Genomic DNA, 20,631 nt, shown 5'->3' with positions numbered 1-20,631 from the left:
GCGGCATTCAATTAGATTCGCGTCTGCAATAAAATTCCGCCTGCTGGAGTTTTTGCCTACATCGCGTGCTTTAGCTGCGGAAACTTATCGTGCGCGGAACCGATATTCGCCGTATTCAATTCCAAACCACGTGAAAACGGCAAGCCGCAAAGTCAGAACAGGCGGAAAGTGCTGGCAGAATAGGGGAAATCAGCCTGAACCCCACAAAAAGATGCACTAACGTTGGGGATCAATGTAGATGTGTCCGAATAGCCCTAATAAAACTGTTTGGGGTACTGAAGTTGTTTCAATAGCTTCTAAGTGGTGAAGAATGGCATTTTGCTGTATTTTTTTTAGAAAATATGGGTGTTAGCATATTTTAATGTCTCTAAAGTGAAGTTTTACTAAAAGTGAAATTCCTCCGTCATACAAGCACCTGCAATCCCCAGAACACTTGGCCCCTTCTTAGAGCACCCCCAGAACCTTATTTCGCTAGTTTTTTTAAGTTGTCCCCCCACTTTGTGCTTTTTTGCACCCAAAATGAAAGTATATTTTTGGGGTGTTCTTAATTTTTTTTCCTGGGATTTTTTGTTGACGCAGTTGTCCTTTGGGGGGCTGTCCCAAGGGTTCTGAGTGGTTTTTTCATCTGTGCACCCCAAAATAAAAATTCTGCACTTCTTTTCTTTAAGAAGGTTTCTGAGTTTCAACTGATACATTTGCTCAACCTCCTGATTTCAGAGAGTGAGTCCAGGGCCAATCAAACTCTAACGAAGTGTAAAGCGCAAGACCTGCATAGACCTCGGATCCGGTGCTAAAACTCCTCCTCCCTCCGACATCCCTTCTCTTTAGTCAGGTAGAAGTCCTCAGCGATGCATCTCTCAAACATGTTTTTCAAACACAGCCATTTATTTAACCACCCACAATTGCAAGGGGGTCTGGCTACGTTTCTATCGGCTTCCTGTATGCTTATAGGCCACAGGTGTGCGATCAGAGCCATCTCACCTGTCACAGATATTCTTTTGTTTGCCAATATTTTTGGGTATGTTTGGTGGTGGTTTCTGAAACCGCAGCTTATTAAATACGAAGATCTGTTTTCAGAACACAGTAAAAAATCAGGACGGCGAGGTGCTGCGAAAGTTTTCATGCATAAAGCCAAGGATTTGTAAGATATCCAAAAGAATTTCTGAAAATTGTTGATTTTAGCAAATCGAACTCCATTAAATTTCTCTCTAAATGCTTATTTTTCTATATTGCACAGAATGGCTTTAAAAAAAAAAAGTATTACACAGACAGTATGCATTAATGTTTTATTATGTTTCCTATTATAATACAGATTAGTTCATTAGCCATAGATAATTCTGTAAGCAAAGTTTACGGCTTATAGAGGTTATATGACTAAACAAGAAAATGTCACTTCTTGGTTTTCCTGTCAGACAGAAATGCTGCCTAGTCAGCAGCATAAGAACAGCTAAGGATACATTCCTGGCAGGGATTGCCTTCTTTACACATGCATCTTCTCTTTTCCACTCCTAGCGTAAAACACACATGTGAGTCTGTCCCCTTTTGCACTCACTGGTGTCCTCTTATGTAAAGTCTATTCACTGTAGCACTGCCTGTGGGGGAGTCCGAGGACTGCATTTCAGCCTCTCACAACTGGGATGTGCCTATTAGAGAGAGAATCTCTTCCCGGTTTCTACACAGAGAGGTGTGTATATGTGCACATTAAACTGAGCAGATAAGCAAGTGCTGGATTTTTCTCCTGCTCTGCTAAGCAGCACAACTTTACAGCCACCTAGACATGGAAAGCGATCTTGGTTTTCTGTCAGACCTTGGGACAAATTAGACAAATACAGAAAACAGCAAGTGGAGAGTTTTTTTTCTTAGATTTTTCCATCAGTCTTAATTTCAGAGTTTGCTGTCATCTGTTCTTGGAGGAGCATTTAGTGTGTCAGAGAGAGATCCAGCGACATGTCAGAGGAAGAAGGTTGCCGTTCACCCATCGGTCTGGATTGCTGCAGCTGCTGCTTGGACTTAGCTAACAAGAGTGAGATGGATGAAGGCAGCGGACAGAATAACAACCTTGGCAGTCCAACCGTAAGCAATTTCCGCCAGTTACGGAAGAAGTTGGTCTTCGAGAACTTCAACACTGATAAGCTCAACACCATCATGAGGCAAGACTCACTGGAACCTGTTGTGAGGGACCCCTGCTACCTCCTGAATGAGGGCATCTGCAACAGCAACATTGACCAGACCTTGCTATCCATCCTCTTGTTCTTCCACAGGTAGGTTAAATCAAGTCGTCAGGTGTGCTCCTATAGCAAAGGAAATCAAGTAAAGGGGCCCATACACTAGCAACGGGTCGTCGCGATGTTGCGATTCTGCAACCCGGCATCTCAGGATCTGTGAAATCCAACATGTTGGAAATGACTGATTTGCCGATCACGATCAGAATATGACCGTGATTAGCAAATCAGTGAAATTTAATATGGAGAATTTCACTGATCCACCGATGGATCGCTGAACATCAATGGTTGGCATTTCCGACTGGTGTTTCCGATCCCATTGCAGGATCCAAAGATCTGTCGGTAGGTGTATTGGGGCCTTTAGCTGTTTGAAACAGCGGGAAATTATATCAGCAAAATTATAATTTGTTTGCTACAAATTATTATCATTATTATTATTATTATTATTATTATTATTATTATTAACCTTTATTTTTAAAGGTACCACAAAGTGTCTGCAGCACCACACAAGGTTTACTTAGAAAACAGGTTATCAGAGCATAAATACAATATGCAACGGCAGATTGAAACATAGCAAAAATGACAAATAAAGTTGGTAGATCTAATAATGACTAAAGTGATCACTTGTGAACACTGGGTACTTGTTTAGAAGACAATGTATCTTAGTTCCAACCCCGTCTACCATTAGTTTTAGGATGGGATGGTAAGAACTAAACCTATGACAGTGTATAGGTGCATGGCGTGCATATGGTTATTAAACTTACCTATAAACATATGTAGGACTATGAGTGTATAATTGCATATAATAGTGTACATTTACCAAATAGTTACCAGTAATGTTTATAAAGCATCATGTTTATAACTTTATATCATATGTCAGTCTGATAAAACACGTTACTGACATGAATGATGTGCGCTGCTGAGAAATTCTCCATTCATTGTTTGTTTTATATTTAATCAGAAGCATATGAACATTAGCTTGGGCTAACTACACAAGTAACTCTTATCAATTACCTAAAAACAAAATACAATTTTCAAGGTCACTTACCTGATGAGAAGGTGTGTTTATTAACTTCACATGAAGTGTACGGTAGGTAGACGTAACTTTTCTTCTCAGCATAAAAAAATAAATGTAGATATTCATAGTGCAATCATATTGCCCTATAAATACACGATTTAGAATGAAAATGAACTTATCCAGCATGCAAAATCAATATACATACATTTGTATTCATAATATACTAAGAATTGCAAGGCAAGCATAACAAGAGTTATGGAAATGTGCAGCTGGTCATCCAAGGTAAAAGACTTTAAAAATGTAAAACTGCCCTTTTAAATCAGGTATCTTAGCAGTTTTGTGATAACTACAGGAGTTACTGCAACCCCAATAAAAGTAATACAAAATTCCTTTATAATGACTTACTGGGAGAAATCATTCATTTTAGCCGCGTGTGCAGTTTATTGCTTTGTCATTTTGACAAACTGAGCTTATCTACACCTGAGTTTTCCTTTCACATTTCCACAACTTGTTTATGTAACCTTTTACTGTAAAGTAAATTATCTACACATTTTGTATAGAGAAATTATGCGCAGTGGCAAACGCAGGATTTCTAGAGGGGGGTTTCCAAATGTTTGATTTTAGAGTGAGTGTGGCCAGTCCATGAAGAGGGCATAATTACCACTTATCCAACTTTAATATGCGTCATACAAAGTGTATTGTGTGTGATAATTCCAGCACGTACAGGACCTGCGATCACAATAAGCCATTAAATGTGGCAGTAGGGCCATCCTGTCTGAGCTGAATGTTTTTATTTTAGATGTGTGCACCATTCCAGAGTATTAGAGCAAGTCCGGGAGTCTGGGGGAGCAGCAGAATAACCTAGCACTGCCCTGGACATATATGTACATATTGGGCTCTATAGCAGCACATCCCTAACAGTGAATGTTTTCCAGATCTCCTAGTTGGTGCACAGGTTATTTATTACTGACTGATACATGTTAAAAGTTGCACAGGTGGTGCTAATTATTTCATTTGTGATACTGTGAAGAACTTGCAGCACTAGTAAAATTCTATTATATTACTATTTCTATTGTTGTCATGGTGTGGGGTGAGGAGGGGGGTTTCCAGGCAGACGGAACCCCCCCTGCATTTGCCTATGATTCCTATCAAAATGTTGTAGCTGTCATTCCAGTCCCTTATAAGTTCATGGAAACAGCTATACGTGGCAAGCGAAGGGCTGGCTAACTCAGGTATGTGTGAGGCCTAGTAGGTGCTTATGATTAAATATTAATAGATATGGCTGTATTTGTCTTGTATGGTATTTAAAATATGGTCAATAAACAGCAGCCACTGTCCTTGCAACAGAGTTCAGCTCATAGCCGTTCATTGCAGACACTGTAAGCTGCCAGGTTATAGACAAGTACATCCCTGCAGAAAGGGTTAATAAAAGGCATAACCAAAGAATTCCGGGCATCCTTCTTTTTCCCCATGTTTGACAAAAGAGGAGAAACAGTAATGATCAGGGTTCAAATCTGACAGCTTTGTACCCTCCATAGAAACCTATAGGGACTGTGGCTGCTATTAGAAATGAAGGAGAATCCTCTTCCAGTAATTTTTGTGAAGTAGTAGCCCATAGGCTACTATAGGGTAACATCACCTGAAGCTTGGTAAATCTGACAGCTTTGTAGCCCCCATAGAAACTTATGGGGGCTGCATCTGCTGTCAGAAATGGGGGGACTGCAGTAGATATCGGAGATACAGTATCCACTGCGGTCCCTCCTTCGAATATTCAGGGATCCTTAATATTTGCGGGTATCCCCCCAAAATAGTTGTTTTCGGTGTATAGACAGCAAATATTATTTGATAAATAGGCTACTTAATCTGTTTTGATGTTTCAGTCATTATCCCACCTGTTTTCAAAAACATGGACCTGTTGGGGTACTTGAGGACTGGAGCTAAAAAACCCCTGTCCTGAGACAAACATACTACTGTTACTTTTTGTCAATTAACTTACTAATATATTTTTGGGGATTGTGGGAAGAAACCAGGACACCTGGAGGAAACACACACACACAAAACATGCAAACTCCACACAGACATAACACATAATAATGGATGAGATATATCTCTCTCCAAGGCTTGATACATCGCCCATTCCTTTCTAATATACAGTATCCAGCCAGTTTGTATCAGAGACTGGCCCACTGCAACTGATGTCGCTCCAAGAAATGTAGCTGAATATATATAAATAAACAACACATGTTAGATTAGACACAGGAACTTGAACTTGGGACAGTGCTGATTCATTATTCATCTATGTTCTACATTAAACTAGGCACATTTGTGCATATGCATAACATATAATGATATCACCCAACAGTGTTTGTTATGTGCACGTTAGTGTGAATGACACTGAGTAACAGCAGTTTTCACAAGAGCTGCAATCAGGCTATAATATGATTTATTAGAAGACATATAATAACGTAGACATGTTTAGAAGTGTTTAATCAGGGATTTTAAAACTGAACAGAAGTTTGTGCTTAGCACACCTGTACACTTTCTGGAATCAATTTTTAGCCCTCAGGGTTTATATTTTAAATGCTTATTGTGAAGTAATTTAAAATCCCTCCAGACAAGACAATTACTTGTACTACTAACAATAAATTATATGAAACATTTAATGACTCCACTTCATGTCTTCCCTCAAACAGTTCAGTCAGTTACTATGGAAGGCATAGGTGCATATTTAGCATGGGCAAAGAGATTAGCTGCAAAGGTCTGTTTATATATATTTGCATGGGGAAGCCTATTTAATATGTATCACAGTGAGAAGGGATATGGAAATGAGGTGATCAACTGTACAGATTGGGGTGATAGACCCTGGAGACAGAGGACAGGAGAGGAATAGAAAACTATTTAGTTGAGACAGCAGAGGGGTAGTGTGTCTTTATGTTACAAGGCACAGGTAGGGAGAGAAGACAGCAAGCATTGGAATAGCATAAACCATGTTCTTTTCTACAGTAGGCAGCTGCCTGAGGAATGGAAAATGAAGATTGCGAATGCTTACAATGCAATGCTAGGCTATAAAAACATTCTGTGACCCACACCTCCCACATTGAGTGATCTGTAACTAGTGTACAGAACAATGAGCTGATTTCTGCAGGGTTGCACTGAACCTGGTATATTTATCAATAAATAAACTTTGCTCTAAAGCTTCCAGCTACCAATTTTAATTATTGTATAAGACATAGTTGCAAAATGGTGGTTATATAAATCACTGCTAGAGATGGAAACATTTCAAAATATTCGCCTTGTTACATGTTTGGCTGCCATACTGTATTTTATACATTTCTGTGATGGAATTTAGCCTTAAGTGTTCTCGTTCTTTCCCCAGTCACACCATACAGCAGAATGAATTGACCATAGCGCTATGTGTTCCACAAACAAATCATTGATAATACAATGTTGTATGTTCCATCAGAACTTAAATATTAAAAGGAAAAAATAAAACACTCTTAATTGATAATTTTACGATTTTAAAGTAAAACATCTTTTCTCTAAGTTATAATCCATAAGGCAAGTTTGAGCTCTGTTTTCTCCTTTTTTATTTGCTTGCAATGTTTATTAAAAGTAGAGATGAGCGGTTCAGTTAGCTTCGGATCTCAAAAACGGCCTCATGTTGGCTTTCCTGCTCTCACATGTTCTAGATAGCCAATAAGAAAAATCTGAACTAATCTGAACTAGCGCTAATTTGGCGAAAAGAAGAGTCAAAACCAAACCTATCATCTCTAATTAAAAGTCATAGCAGTAATAGTAATACAGGTACTTTTAAAACAGCAGCTCTGAATACTAAATTAGTTTAGTTTTTTATTACAGCATGCCAGAAGGAGAAGACTGCATTGCCGGAACTTTGCACCTCAACACAACAGCCTGTTTTGTCATTGAACTGGATTGTTGTGGAATGTTACTGCAATTTTGCTCATCTCTAGTAACTGCTAACAACTTGTTGAAATGTTACTTGCCGACTTTACAGAACTCCGCCCGGAGAGGAGATTCTGCAAACATCTTCAGGGGGCGGGGCTGGACTGTAGACATAATTAGGCCCCGCCCCACCACAGAATAAGTCAGCATTTCGAGGGCGGGGCTAAATAATGCGATTTGTGTCGTTTTAGCCTTGCCCCCTCCCGACAGACCTGTGAATTCCTAGGAAAATCTCCCCATCCTGCCCACTTCACTCGAAAGTGGGCGGGATGCGGGAGATCTGCCTCCTACACTTTCGGGGGTGCGGGGGGCTACCCGAAAAATCAAGAGCCTCCCGCGACTTCCAGGAGTGTAGGCAAGTATGTTTTATCTGACATTAGCTTAGCTGTCCTCAGGTCAATATTACAGAGCAGTGATCTGTATGGGGGTGCTGTCAGAAGTAAATCATTGGTAACATTTATTTTAAAAAGCCTCTAAAGTACAGTATGCAGGGCCAAATTATAAGTAGTCTGGAACCTTTTGAAACAAAGTGACCTGGTTCTAGAGTGATGTACTCACAGCTGAACCTCGGCTATACAATAAAAACAGTTGAATGAAATTAAACTCCAAATTACAATGAAGAAAACTTTAATAATACACTTGTAAATAAAGAATATGATGTCCACCACCTTTGCAGCATGGGGACTTAAGGGTAGAACAGAGCAGATGTAGATAAATATGTGTAAATTGTCACCTAATGCGTTTGGCCTTCATAAATATGAGAAGACTGAGCAAAAACTAAAAAAAAAAACACTTCATGGCTATATTGGAATTATTTTCAATTTATTAACTCTGAATCCATCTCACATGAGTAATAATTTCCAGGATTCACATGAAAACAATCAGCTATGTCGCTGGACAACCGACCTCTGTTGTCAGGAGAACAACTGTGGGTATTCTGGCACGGAGTGCTACACTTTGTGGGCTCAAAGCTATAATTAAGTCTTTTGAAGATCTAGTTTGTCGTATGTTTCTCAAGGGATTGATTGTTTTCTCCTTTACTCAGGAAGATCGTGAATTATCGGCTTTGCTGGTAACTGTCATAAATGGAATTATCAGTCACACAATAATAACCACTGCATGGAAACTGATGTAAACATTCAGCAGGGAAGCTGTAAGTGCACAAAAGAATTCATTGATTTTACCTTTAATACATCCAATCGGGATCTGATGAAAGCCACACGACATTAAATAACATTTAATAAAAAACGTAGATGCGTTCGCTTGGCTATGGAGCATGCCGAGTGCAATAATCACAAGATCTGTCCGTAAATGATCATGCTTGTAACACATCAGCTCCTAAATGCAAATTTCACCTGAACAGACCAAGTTTCAATTCCATAGGTACAAAAGGATATTTTTTAGTATGCAGGTAGAACTCTGCCTGCTCTGCATGTAATACATTAATACTTAGCAACTTTATTTTTTACAATGCTATTTAGAGGTTAGCCAGGACTTGTTCTCTAAATCTGTCTTCATATTTTAATTTTGTTCCACACACACCCCGCAGTGCAGCATGGTGTTGCCAAGATTTCCAAAATTGCACCTTCAAGCTGGATTTACTCCTAAATGTAAATAAGGCACAAATTGTATATGGGTGTATATATCATATGCCCTAATTCTATATATATTATTACATAGCCAGGCAGTAATTGTGTTATAGCTGGAATTGACCTACTTTAATGAATAGCAGCATTTCAATTCACTGGGCTAATCAGCAGGTGTGATTGAACTTGTAAGGACACGCTCAGGCCATGTAGGATAGATATATCATGTGAAATGGCGTGGGGTGCAGAGAAAGTCGCATTACATTACATAGAAAGCCGTGTGGATTTATTATTATTATAATCTGCAGTCAGAAAGTCCCTACATCCAAAACTGGTTGGATCCTATTCTATTTATTTGAAATCTGAAGGGTCTGTTATACAACATAGTTACTGAGATCAGATAACAATACTGTCTGAACCTGTAATGATAATCTACACAGAAGGTCAGTTTACATGAAAGAGATCAATTCAGGCAGCAGTTTGACAACTGAAACTCTCCAGTGTGACAGGGGAATAACATTCCCTACTCCCATCATTTAATCATGCTGCGGCCGGGTTGCTTGTCAGAAAACTGAGTAATTCTAAATAACTGTCTGACTCTGCCCTTGGGATCATGTATCATAAAGTAATCAGATGGACTCTGATAATGTTCTGCTTATTGCTGCATATATTCTAAACTTTGACCTGAACTGTTTCCCTATCACACAATCAGCACAGACATCTAGCTAATCGAGATCATTTTGTCCTTGACATCACTAGTACTTATCAGCTTTGTGATGTGTCCGTTTTATATGCTGCTTTTGTTGAGTTTCTGGTTATTATGTTTATGTGTTAATATTGTGTCAGAGAATAATCTTAATGTTATAGCTGTTATAAGGAGAATGCATGCCTTATTTATAATGATGTTGTGTCTTTTGCTTGGGATACGTTTAGGAAGCCGGCGGCCGCAATACTGACCACCGGCTTCCAGAATCCTCAATCCCGGTTAGGGTTAAATGACAGGCGTCTAAAATCTGGAGGCCTGTCATCTTCCCAACGTCGACAGACAGGTGCCCGGCATCCCGATCGAAGGGATGCCGGGCGTCGCGAGAGGACAGCCGCGGGGGGGGGGGGGAGGATTAGGTTTAGGGCACCCGGGGGGACTTAGGGTTAGGCACCCCCCCCAGGAGGGTTAGGGTTAGGCTAGGGGGAGGGAGGGTTAGGGTTAGGCACCCCCGGGGGGGACTTAGGGTTAGGCACCCCCCCGGGGGACTTAGGTTTAGGCAGCGGGGAAGGGGAGGTTAGGGTTAGGCACTTAGAGGGGGCAGGTTAGGGTTACGCACCCCTAAGGAGGGTTAGGGTTAGGGGGGTTGGTTAGGTTAGTAAGTACTTACCTTAGGGATGATCAGGATTTCCAGCGCTGTCAGGCTTCCGCTGAACGGCTCTGCTCTTTTGTCGTGCTGCCCCCGCGGGAATCGAACTGCCGGCCATGCGGCAGCCGGCATTTCATTTCGAATGCCTTTTGCTTTATTTCGAAATGAGAGCCTACTTTTTTTCTGTAAGCCCAAAGGGTGCACAATACTTTTTAGGACTCCCGCATATCCGGGATCCACTAGGCAAAGTGCATGGCTACGGCCTTGTGGAATTTGCTGCAAATTGTGTCACCTCGCCTCTGCCCTGCCTATTTCACTAGGGAAGGGCGTCTTGCTCTTCGGAGGCTTCAGGAGGACCTTCCAAAACTCGTGGTGAGTTTACAGTAAGTTGCAGGAGAGCAACATTAACATTAACAACAAGGCACTTGTTCTCAAAATGATGCAAGCTCTACATAACCTGAAAGGTACAGTATTATCTCTAAAGCTATAATTTTTGCTAAGTAACATGTAAGGAGAGATATATTTGCCTTTGTCTCATTTTTCCAGCAATTACTATTGGCCCTGATACTGTAGCTGGAGTTACTACAACAAACATTAATTGACAATAACTAAGAACTTCCAGTTTGCCTTCATGTTTTTCTAGAGGTGCAGCTCAGTACCAGAATGATGTACATCATCGTCACGCTTATATGTTCCAGCAAGTACAACAATTCTATATACTACCTATTAACAAGTTAATTTTTATTTTATTTGAAGTTCTGTTTACTTTGTTAGGTCTTGTGTGTCTCTCGGAAAGGATACTATAATGCATTTAGATATGTTGGATCAAGGCTGATGTTCCTGTGACTTTGACATGATGTATATTTAATTTCTTGATCTGGGAACTTTCTTGCCACTTGTTTGTAAAGATCTAGGTGATGGAGAACTGACTGCCATGGCACTGTCTGATATTGTGTTATTGGAATCACTTAACCTATGTATAAAATAATGTCTACTTAATTTAAAATAGACAATTCTGCAATGGGGAACTTAGTATGAAAGTGACAGGGTAACGAGCCCAGATCCTGAGTTTTGTCTGTATAGAGGAAACCACTATGGAAAGCTGGCACCTGCACTGTACAGTATAACAGCATTTGTGGGTGCCATGCCACCATTGAATGAATAAAGTATATGGAAAGATAGCCCCCGCTAGCATAACAGCCCAGAAGATTGACATCCGACAAGGTATAAAATCACTTCCATCAATAAATAAAATTTCCCCCTGGCATCCCACCAGGCGTAGCATGGATTGAAACATTGATTGTACTTTGCATGATAGGATCTGCTGAAAAAAAAAAAAAATACTGATATGCCAACAGTCATGGAATAGGTGCTTCGTATCGTGTAGGACCCCATCTATCCCGGTGAAGTGCAACCCATGCCATGTGAACACACCCCACACCACCAGCCTGCACGGTGCCTTGTTGACAACTGGGGTCCAAGGCCTTATGGGATCTGCATCACACCTGAATCCTACCATGAACCCGAAACAAACGTAACCATGACTCTTCTGACCACGCCACATGTTGCCAGTCCTCTAAGGTCCAATTAGCGATGTCCTGATCCCAGGTGAGGCGATGTGTCCGGTTTCGTAGGGTTAACAGGGCACTCTGGAGGGTTTTCTACCCCATATCCCATGGAAGCTAAAGAACGCTGCACTAACCTGCTGGATATGCATCTGGTACCTCCTGTATTGAATGCGGATGTGATTTGAGCCAGGTGTTGCTTGTCTGTTACCACGGACAATTCAGGCCAGACATCGTTGGTCACAATCATAAAGCATGATTGGCCACTGTGCTGTCCACACTGGGTGGTAATGCCTTCCATGAGGTATTTCTGGTACATATGTGACACCGTAGATCGAGGAATGTTGAATGTCCACACAAGTTCGGAAATGGAATGTCCTATCCGTTGGGCATCCGCTATGGTGCCCAGTTCAAACTCCGATAATTCACATCGCCTTGCCATAACCAGCCTAGCCAGTGTTCAAACTGACATGATGAGATGTCATATTACAACTGATAGAGGTCTGGGCATTTCAAAAACATCACAGTACGGTGGCACCACCTACCATTACCTTTATATACTGCTATCGCATGACTTTTGGAACTTCAGTGTATAGCGTGCATGGCCAATAGAAGTAGAGGGTGAGTTCTAGGTATTTGCCTGTGGCGAAAATATGCTTCAGTGGAATGTGCAGAACGCTATTTAGAATATCTTGTTAAACTAGTACAATATCCAAGGAGATGAGATGAACTTGTCAGCACGCAACGGAGCCATAAACTTGAACTGGCTTCCACCAAGTGATCCCTGTACTGTCTGTTGTGAGCACAGAACACAACATTACAAATGCCGTGAAAGGAATAACAAATAAATTGCATTAATACATTGTTTCTGCAAGAGTAATTGTACAGATTATGGATTAACATAGCCCTTACTGTAGATTATGTGTATATTAATGTCAATGAATAAATAATGGATACATCAGTTTTAAATATACAATATGGGATTTCTCATGCCTTATAATTCATGAGTGTTCATCACAATCTTCACAGACAATTATTTACAGAAGCTATTACCTTGACTATAAGACAAGAATACTTGGCCCATATTCAGTAAAGCAATAGAAGTCTTAAAGATTGCACCCTGGGCTACTGCTTATTATACCATGCTAATTGCAGGGACTAAAAGCCAACACCTTGAAGCTGTTTTGCATTCCTACATACATGACACTGAGGTATCATTTGCGGACCAGCGGGTGTGTACATATGTCTGTGAGCGACGTCATACACATAAGCCCTGCAGTACAACTGATGCCTGAAATATCTGCAGATCCACTGACCACCCGTGCACTTGTTGCAGGGACCGCCGTTGATTGACATCTCAACTGGGTGGGCAAATTTAAATGCCCACCCAGTTGTGATGTCCGCGCAGACACAACGAGCAGCTGATCGGTAACTGTGTATAGCTTACCTGATCGGCCGCTCTTTCAGCGGGACAGTGGGTCGGCAGTTAGATCTGCCAGGTGTGTAACCAGTATTAGTCACATCGCAGACACATGGAAGAGACGATGGGCTGCAACTTTAACTGCACAGGACTTGTTTTTACACATTTACAAAGTTGCATATGATTATGAAGCACAACAGAACTTGGTGTGAGGAAAGGCCTGGTATGGCTGCTCTCATCGGAGCCCTTATAAGTTATAACAAAGATGCAGGCTCAGTCGCACACAGATGTAAAAATGTGACAAGCCCCAGTGGTCACTGTAGCAGTGTAGTTTTGTCGCTTTTATCTGTTTTAATGACATGAATAAGAAGTCACTTTGGTCTGCGTTACTTTGAACACTTTTTGTTTTACCTTAACGTTTATGACGCACATGCCAAATGCATACATAAGAGTGGTTTATGGCCCAGATTCAGAGATTTACCATGAATTGATAGATCTTGTAGTAGTCCAGAGACTCTATGGGGTAAATTTACTAAAGTGAGAGTTTTTAGAAGTGAGTTTTAGAAGAGATGTTGCCCTTAGCAACAATGCTAACTCTCCTGCCACTGGTAAAATTTCCTCTGTTTGCAAATCCAGGGAAACCAAATCTACACCCAAACAATCTTCACAGCAGTTTAAATCCAGGAGAAAGACAGTGCATTGTGTGGATTCAACATCGTCTCCAACTGCACAATCATCTGACAGTGATAATATGCCAGAAGACTTTACATGTTTCAAGAAGCTGCATGGCAAGGTGGTTTTGAATCCAACATCTGTAAGAATATTCACTTGTGGTAATAAACGACCCCTTCCCTTACAGGGTTCTTTTGACGTTATTGCACGCAAAAATGTCAAACTGACAAAAGCATTATTTTTTGTTACTAAATATGCAAGAGGCAATCTCTTGGGACTTGATACTGCATCATAATTGGGTCTTATACAAATTGTGGCCCACACTCACAATTACACTCCTGTCATACCTGAAACTTCCAATTCCACTCCTGTCCTACATGAACCAAAATAACTATGAAGTGATGTGGATGTTTTACTGCAGTAGCATGATCATCTTTTTCACGTCATTTGAAAACTTAAAGACTATCAAGCTCATCTTCACATTGATCACTCAGTTATACCAATTGCTCAAGAACATCACCACATTCATATCAACATAAGGAAACAAGTGGAAGAGGAAATACAGACACTGGAAGACTTTCATATCATTAAAAAGGTATCTGGCTCAACATCATGGGTATCACCTATTGTGGTTGTGCCCAAACCAGGTCAACCAAATGCAATGAGACTATATATTTTGATATGCGTCTGTCAGGGCTCAGCCAGGGATCAGCTCTCACTTACCGTCCCGCCGGCTTCTCCTGACATCCCGGGCGGTCGGACAGCTGGCGTGGCGGCGGGGGAGAAGCTGAGCATTCTCCCCGCATGCAGTGACTTCCGGGTGGGCTGGTGTCTGGCATCGCAACTCCGGACATGGGCGCCGCCATGACAGTCGGCCCATGTGACAGTATCTCCATCCCATGATAGGTGAGTGATCAGCTGATGCTGTGCATCTATCAAAGGGAAGTTGCCTGAACAACGGTTGTCTCCTAGTGTGCTATAGTTGAGTTCCCGGTCCAGGTTCCTATCCATCGTTACAGCAGCAGTGTATACCGTCCTTACCTGTGTGCCTCCCGTCTCTGGTGAATATCCGTGCCACAGTGTTTACCATCCTTACCTGTGTGCCTCCTGTCTCTGGTAAATATCCGTGCAGCAGTGTATACCATCTCTACTTGTGTATATCCATGCCGCAGTGTATACCATCTCTACCTGTGTGCCTTCCGTCTCTGGTGAATATCCGCGCAGCAGTGTATACCATCTCTACTTGTGTGCCTCCCGTCTCTGGTGAATATCCATGCAGCAGTGTATACCATCTCTACCTGTGTGCCTTTCGTCTCTGGTGATTCCTCGTGTAACCGTGAGTCCATCTCCACTTGAATATCTTCCTTGCTAGTGATCTACGTGTCAAGGGGTTATTACACTGCACTGTAGATTAGCATTAGTGCCTACCCAGGCATATCCTCTCGAGCCACGGGTGTTGTGTCTCTATTCCCAAGGGGCTTGGGTACCTGGCCAAAGGACCGCGACCTGCTCTCGAGGTGCAGCGAAGCCCAAATCCCGCTTGGAGGGGTCACTGGCGAACACCATCCCGTGGGTTAGATTCCGCACCTTTGCCCAGGTCTCGCCAACACTCAAGACCTGTGGATGAGGAGAACATATATCCAGGCCCCTCGTCTCCGCTTTCTCCCGCAACTTCCCACATTCCAGTCTCAGACGTGACAGCGTCGTCCTAAAGTTGACATTAAAAGAGAGCGCCATATTACTCGTACTATGGATGATTTTATACATCTACTAACAGGTGCATGTTTCTTTTCAAAATTGGATTTAAATAAAGGTTATCATCAACTGGAACTTGATGAAGAGTCGCGACAAATAACAACATTCTCAACTCATGTTGGGCTACGAAGATACAAACGGCTGTCATTTGGAATCAAATCCACAGCAGAGGTATTTCAAAATTCTATCCGTCAAGTCATACAGTCAGTTGAAAATGCCATCAATTACAGTGATGACATTCTGGTTTTTAGAGCAACGCACCAGGAACATGATGCAGCTCTGCGTCAAGTGTTTCAGTGTGTTCAAGACAGGAATTTAACACTGAATAAAGACAAATGCATCTTTCTTCAACAGAAACTCAAATTTTTTGGTCAAATTTTCTCTGAAAATGGAGTGAGTCATATCCACAAAAAGTTCAGCCTATTACAAAAATGTCGAAACCTACCAATGCTGGTGAAGTAAAGTCATTACTAACTATTGTTTCCAATTCATTCCAAAATACGCCACTTTGACAGCCCCACTTAAGGTGCCCACACACATACTGGCTTGCTCCCAATCAGCCGATGTACACGATTTCCCCTGAACTCTCCCCAGGCAGTCATGGTCACGATTTGGAGTTAAAAATGTCCAATCTGACTTAAGATCTATCTTGCAGCCAGTGCATTGTATCCCATATTGGCTAATCTGCCCTACAGCACAGCAGATCTGAAGATGCAAGGTACAACGAGCGGGGACGAGCATCGGCATCGTGATCAAGAGTAGAAACTCACGATTTGGCCATTTTTTACATGATCTGTCATCACGATTCATCAAAATCGGCCAAATTGGATGAAAAGTCGGTATGTGTGTGGGCATCTTTAGGGAGAACAACGCTACTCCCAGCCAGAAAGGGAAGCTCTTGCAGTAGTCTGGGGTTGTGAACGCTTTCATCTCTATTTATACGGCATTGACTTTACCATCCAGACTGATCATCAAGCACTGGTGACACTTTTTGGAAATCTAAAATCCAAACAACCAGCTAGGGGGTTTACGTTTACAGGCATACAATTTCTCTATCATTCATAGAGCTGGCACTGATAATCTTTCAGATTACATGTCTAGACACCCTTTGGCTTCTGATATCTTACAGTCTACTTCAGTGAAGGAGTATGTGAACTTTATTATCAACAATTCAATTCCTGATTCACTTATTAGTGACAGCATCAAAGAGGCTTCTTCCTCAGATAAAGTATTGTCAACAGTAAAACACTGTATTATTTCCAATGATTGGCAGTTGGGGCAGTTTCTGTTTTCAACAGATGAGAAACAAGACTTTAGAGCACTTCATAAACATTGTCAAGAACTAATTGTGCATGATGATTCAATCATTCTCAGAGGTGACAAAATTGTCATTCCAGCTGTTTTGAGAAAGCAAGTAATTGACATTGCCCATGCCAGTCATTTAGGAATTGTAAAGGCCAAACAACTTTTATGTGAAATGGTATGGTTTCCCTCCATGGAGCAACGTGTTGAATCAGAAATCCGAAACTGCATGACATGCTCTCTTCTTTCTACGCAACCTAACAGTGAACGATTACGGATGGCCGACCTGCCTGACAATGTCTGGGAAAATGTTGATGTTGACTTCTATGGCCCATTATACAATGGTAAATACATACTAGTAGCTGTGGATGAATATTCACGATATCCTGTTCTTTAAATAATATCTGTCACATCTGTTCTACCAGCGTTGGATACAATCTTCACTACTTATGGAATTTCAGGAACAATAAAGACAGATAATGGTCCGCCATTTCAAGGTACTGATTTAAGCAAATTCATGAAACATTTTGGAATTCGACATCAAAAAATTACTCCCCTGTGGCAACAAGCTAATGCTCTTGTTGAACGTTTTATGCATAATCTTGGAAAGCAAATAAAGATTCCAATTCCAATTCAACAGTCCTTAAATCAATGTCTCAGACAATATCGATCAGTGCCTCACTCCACAACACATGTCCCTCCTCAGGCATTAATGTTTCAGTGAAAAGTGATCAGATCCACACTTCCGGAAAATCATTTAACTCCTGCATCTAAAGATCATCACATTAGGAAGACGGACTCTGCAAAAAAAACAAAAAGCTAAACAGTATGCAGATCAGAAAAGGAGAGCTATTGTTTCTGATTTACAAGAAGGAGATTGTGTTCTTGTGAAACAAAAAGTAGCACGCAAAGACATGACTGCTTTGCACCCAAGTCCACTGACTATAATGAAAAGGAAAGGAACAATGATTGTTGCAGGAAATGACAATCAAACAGTGACAAGGAATGTTTCTTATTTCAAGAAGATAGGCCCTGATTCAGAGCCGGACGCTCTGACCAGAGTGCTCGCTCTGAATCAGGGCCCACCTCCATTAATATGGAGCGTCCTCCTGGACGCTCGTATAGCTGTGGGTCACCACCCACAGCATATACGAGCGTGCAGGATGATGGTCGCGATGGTCTTGACCATCGCGACCATCGAAACTGCGAGCAAAAGCCTGCGGTTGAGTTTTTCAACCGCAAGGCCAGGAGTGATTTTGGCTCTATCAGAGCCAAAATCACTCCCACTGACATCACTAGTGATGTCAGTGGGGCCGGCTTCAGATGGTAGGCGTTCCCTGGGGAACGCCTCCGTCTGGCAGGCACGCCCACTAAAGGGGGCGTGCTGTCAGTCAACATCGACAGCACGCCCCCTTTGATGAGACACTCTGAGCGAAGGAAAGTCCTTCGCTCGTCGCGTCTCGCGCATGCGCAGTGCAGACCATCGACCCACTTGCGAGCGGACAGTCGCTCGCGAGTGGGTCTGAATGAGGGCCATATTTCCATCTGTATCTTCTGATGGACCAAGTCAAGAGGATGTCACCACCGTACCTTTACCATCCTCAGCATCAAGTGATCCGATCATGGAGTCTGTTTCTTTGAGTGAAGGATCACATATTCAGACAAAAAGAGGCAGAGTAATTAAACCTCCTGCAAGGCTTATTGAGCAGATATGACTTAATTTCTGGCTTGTAACCATTCTAGAAGGTTTTCCAGTTTCATGTATATTGGATTAATGTTCATGCTCAGATACCGTTAACACATTGTTATATGTTTTATTTTATAAATGCACTACTGGAACGTAAATTTTATATTTACAAAAAAAAATTATATGAAAGGAAGGGGGAGATGTAGTATTTATAAAGATAGTATAGGTGCATTGTCATGTATTAGTAAAATGAGGTAGTGTACCTTTAAGGATCTTGCAGCATAGAAGGACATGTGATCAGGAAGTGGAGAGATATAGGAGAAAGGTTGCTGCTATTTCCAAGTTGGAGAAAGGACCTCTGTGACGTAGACACCACGTGACCGCAGCAGGAGGCTGGACCGCTCCTGCTTCACCATCCACTAGGGCATAGAGGGGGAATAAATATCTGTGGCGAGCGCAGCGAACCACCATGCCCGAAGCGAGGCAAGCGTAGCGAGCCCGCGAGGGGACACTTTTGGTCCCCCGTTAGCATCCCCGCCCCTCCCCCTTTCAGGCAGAGTCACGTGGGTGTGACGTCACAGGGCCATCAGCCCTCTCTCGTCTAGACCTAACCATAGGAGAAAGTAGGAAAGGAGAACAGCCATGAGGAGATTATGTCTTTGTCTACCTGTAATAATGCAAGTATTACTGATAATAAATAAACTATATAAACAGCATACTTGATGAGTCATTGCTATAAAGAAAGGTACATCAAGATATTACAATCAGTAACTGTGGTTACAGAGGTAACACACACAGTGGTGACAGCCATACACAGTAGGGATGTGCACTGGCCACTTTTCGTGTCCTGTGTTTTTTTTTGGGGATCTGGATCTTTCTTCGTGTTTTGGATCTGGATTGGTTTTTCCATAACCACCCTTCTGTGTTTTGTGTTCTGGGTTTTGTGTTTTGGATCTGTATTTTTTGGGAAAAAAGCATAAAAACAGCTAAAATCACAGAATTTGTGGGTTTTTCTGTTCCTATGCTATTATTAACCTCAATAACATTGATTTCCACTCATTTCCAGTCTATTCTGAACACCTCACAATATTGTTTTCAGGCCAAAAGGTTGCACCGAGGTAGCTGGATGACTATGCTAAGCGACACAAGTGGGCGGCACAAACACGTGGCCCATCTAGGAGTGACACTGCAGTGGCAGACAGGATGGCAGTTTGAAAAATTATGGCAAACAGTACATAAAGCAAACAAAAAAAAGAGGTGCAACATGGAATTGTCCTTGGTCCCTCCCACCCACCCTTATGTTGTATAAACAGGACATGCACACTTTAACAAACCAATCATTTCAGCGCCAGGGTCTGCCACACGACTGTGGCTGAAATGATTGGTTCATTTGGGCCCCCACAAAACAAGTTGGCAATTAATCTGTTACTGCACAAACTGGTTATATGGAGGCAAGATGTCGTCCTCATCCTCCTCATCCACCAATTCCTCACCCTCTTCAGTGTTGTGTACATCCTCATCCTCACAGAGTATTAATTCGTCCCCGCTGGAATCCACCACCACAGGTCCCTCTGTACCTTCTGGAGGCTGGTCTCCCTGGAAGAATTAATAATTAATTTTGATGAACATCATCTCCACATTTTGTGGAAGCAACCTCCTATGCCTTTCGCTTACAAGGTTCCCGGCTGCACTAAACACTCTTTCGGAGTACACACTAGAGGGGGGACAACTTAGGTAAAATAGAGCCAGTTTGTACAGGGGCCTCCAAATTGCCTCTCTTTCCTGCCAGTACAGGTACGGACTGTCTGACATGCCTACTTGGATGCTGTCGCCAATGTAATCCTCCACCATTCTGTAAATGGTGACAGTATCATATGCAGTGACAGTAGACATGTGAGAAATTGTTGCCAGGTCCTTCAGTCCAGACCAGATGTCCAAACTTGGTCCTGTCTGCCCTGCATCACCGCCAGTGGGTTGCTTAGGATAACTAAGTTGTTTCCTGCAGCCCCAGATGCGGGAGAAAATGAAGAAGGAGCTGTTGACGTGTCACATTCCACTTCAGCTGACAGTGTTTTCACCAGCAGGTCTT

At 42.0% G+C, this 20,631-nt stretch overlaps 1 protein-coding gene across 1 annotated transcript in view; it reads left to right on the top strand.

The window, feature by feature from the left end:
• Positions 1 to 1,669: 1,669 nt before the first annotated feature.
• The window catches only part of LOC148508651 (TSC22 domain family protein 3-like), a 93,061-nt gene continuing 74,099 nt past the window's right edge, over positions 1,670 to 20,631 (top strand). The window contains exon 1 of the mRNA XM_088444262.1: positions 1,670 to 2,261. Coding sequence (XP_088300388.1) covers positions 1,948 to 2,261 — 314 coding nt within the window. The 5' untranslated portion in view covers positions 1,670 to 1,947. The remainder of the gene's footprint in view (positions 2,262 to 20,631) is intronic.

The sequence above is a fragment of the Taudactylus pleione genome, unplaced genomic scaffold (genome assembly GCF_031769625.1).
Source record: "Taudactylus pleione unplaced genomic scaffold, aTauple2 ptg000352l, whole genome shotgun sequence".
In the NCBI taxonomy this organism is placed as follows: domain Eukaryota; kingdom Metazoa; phylum Chordata; class Amphibia; order Anura; family Myobatrachidae; genus Taudactylus; species Taudactylus pleione.
The sequence above is the reverse complement of the archived record's forward strand: the minus strand, read 5'-3'. Positions and strand labels throughout refer to the sequence as shown.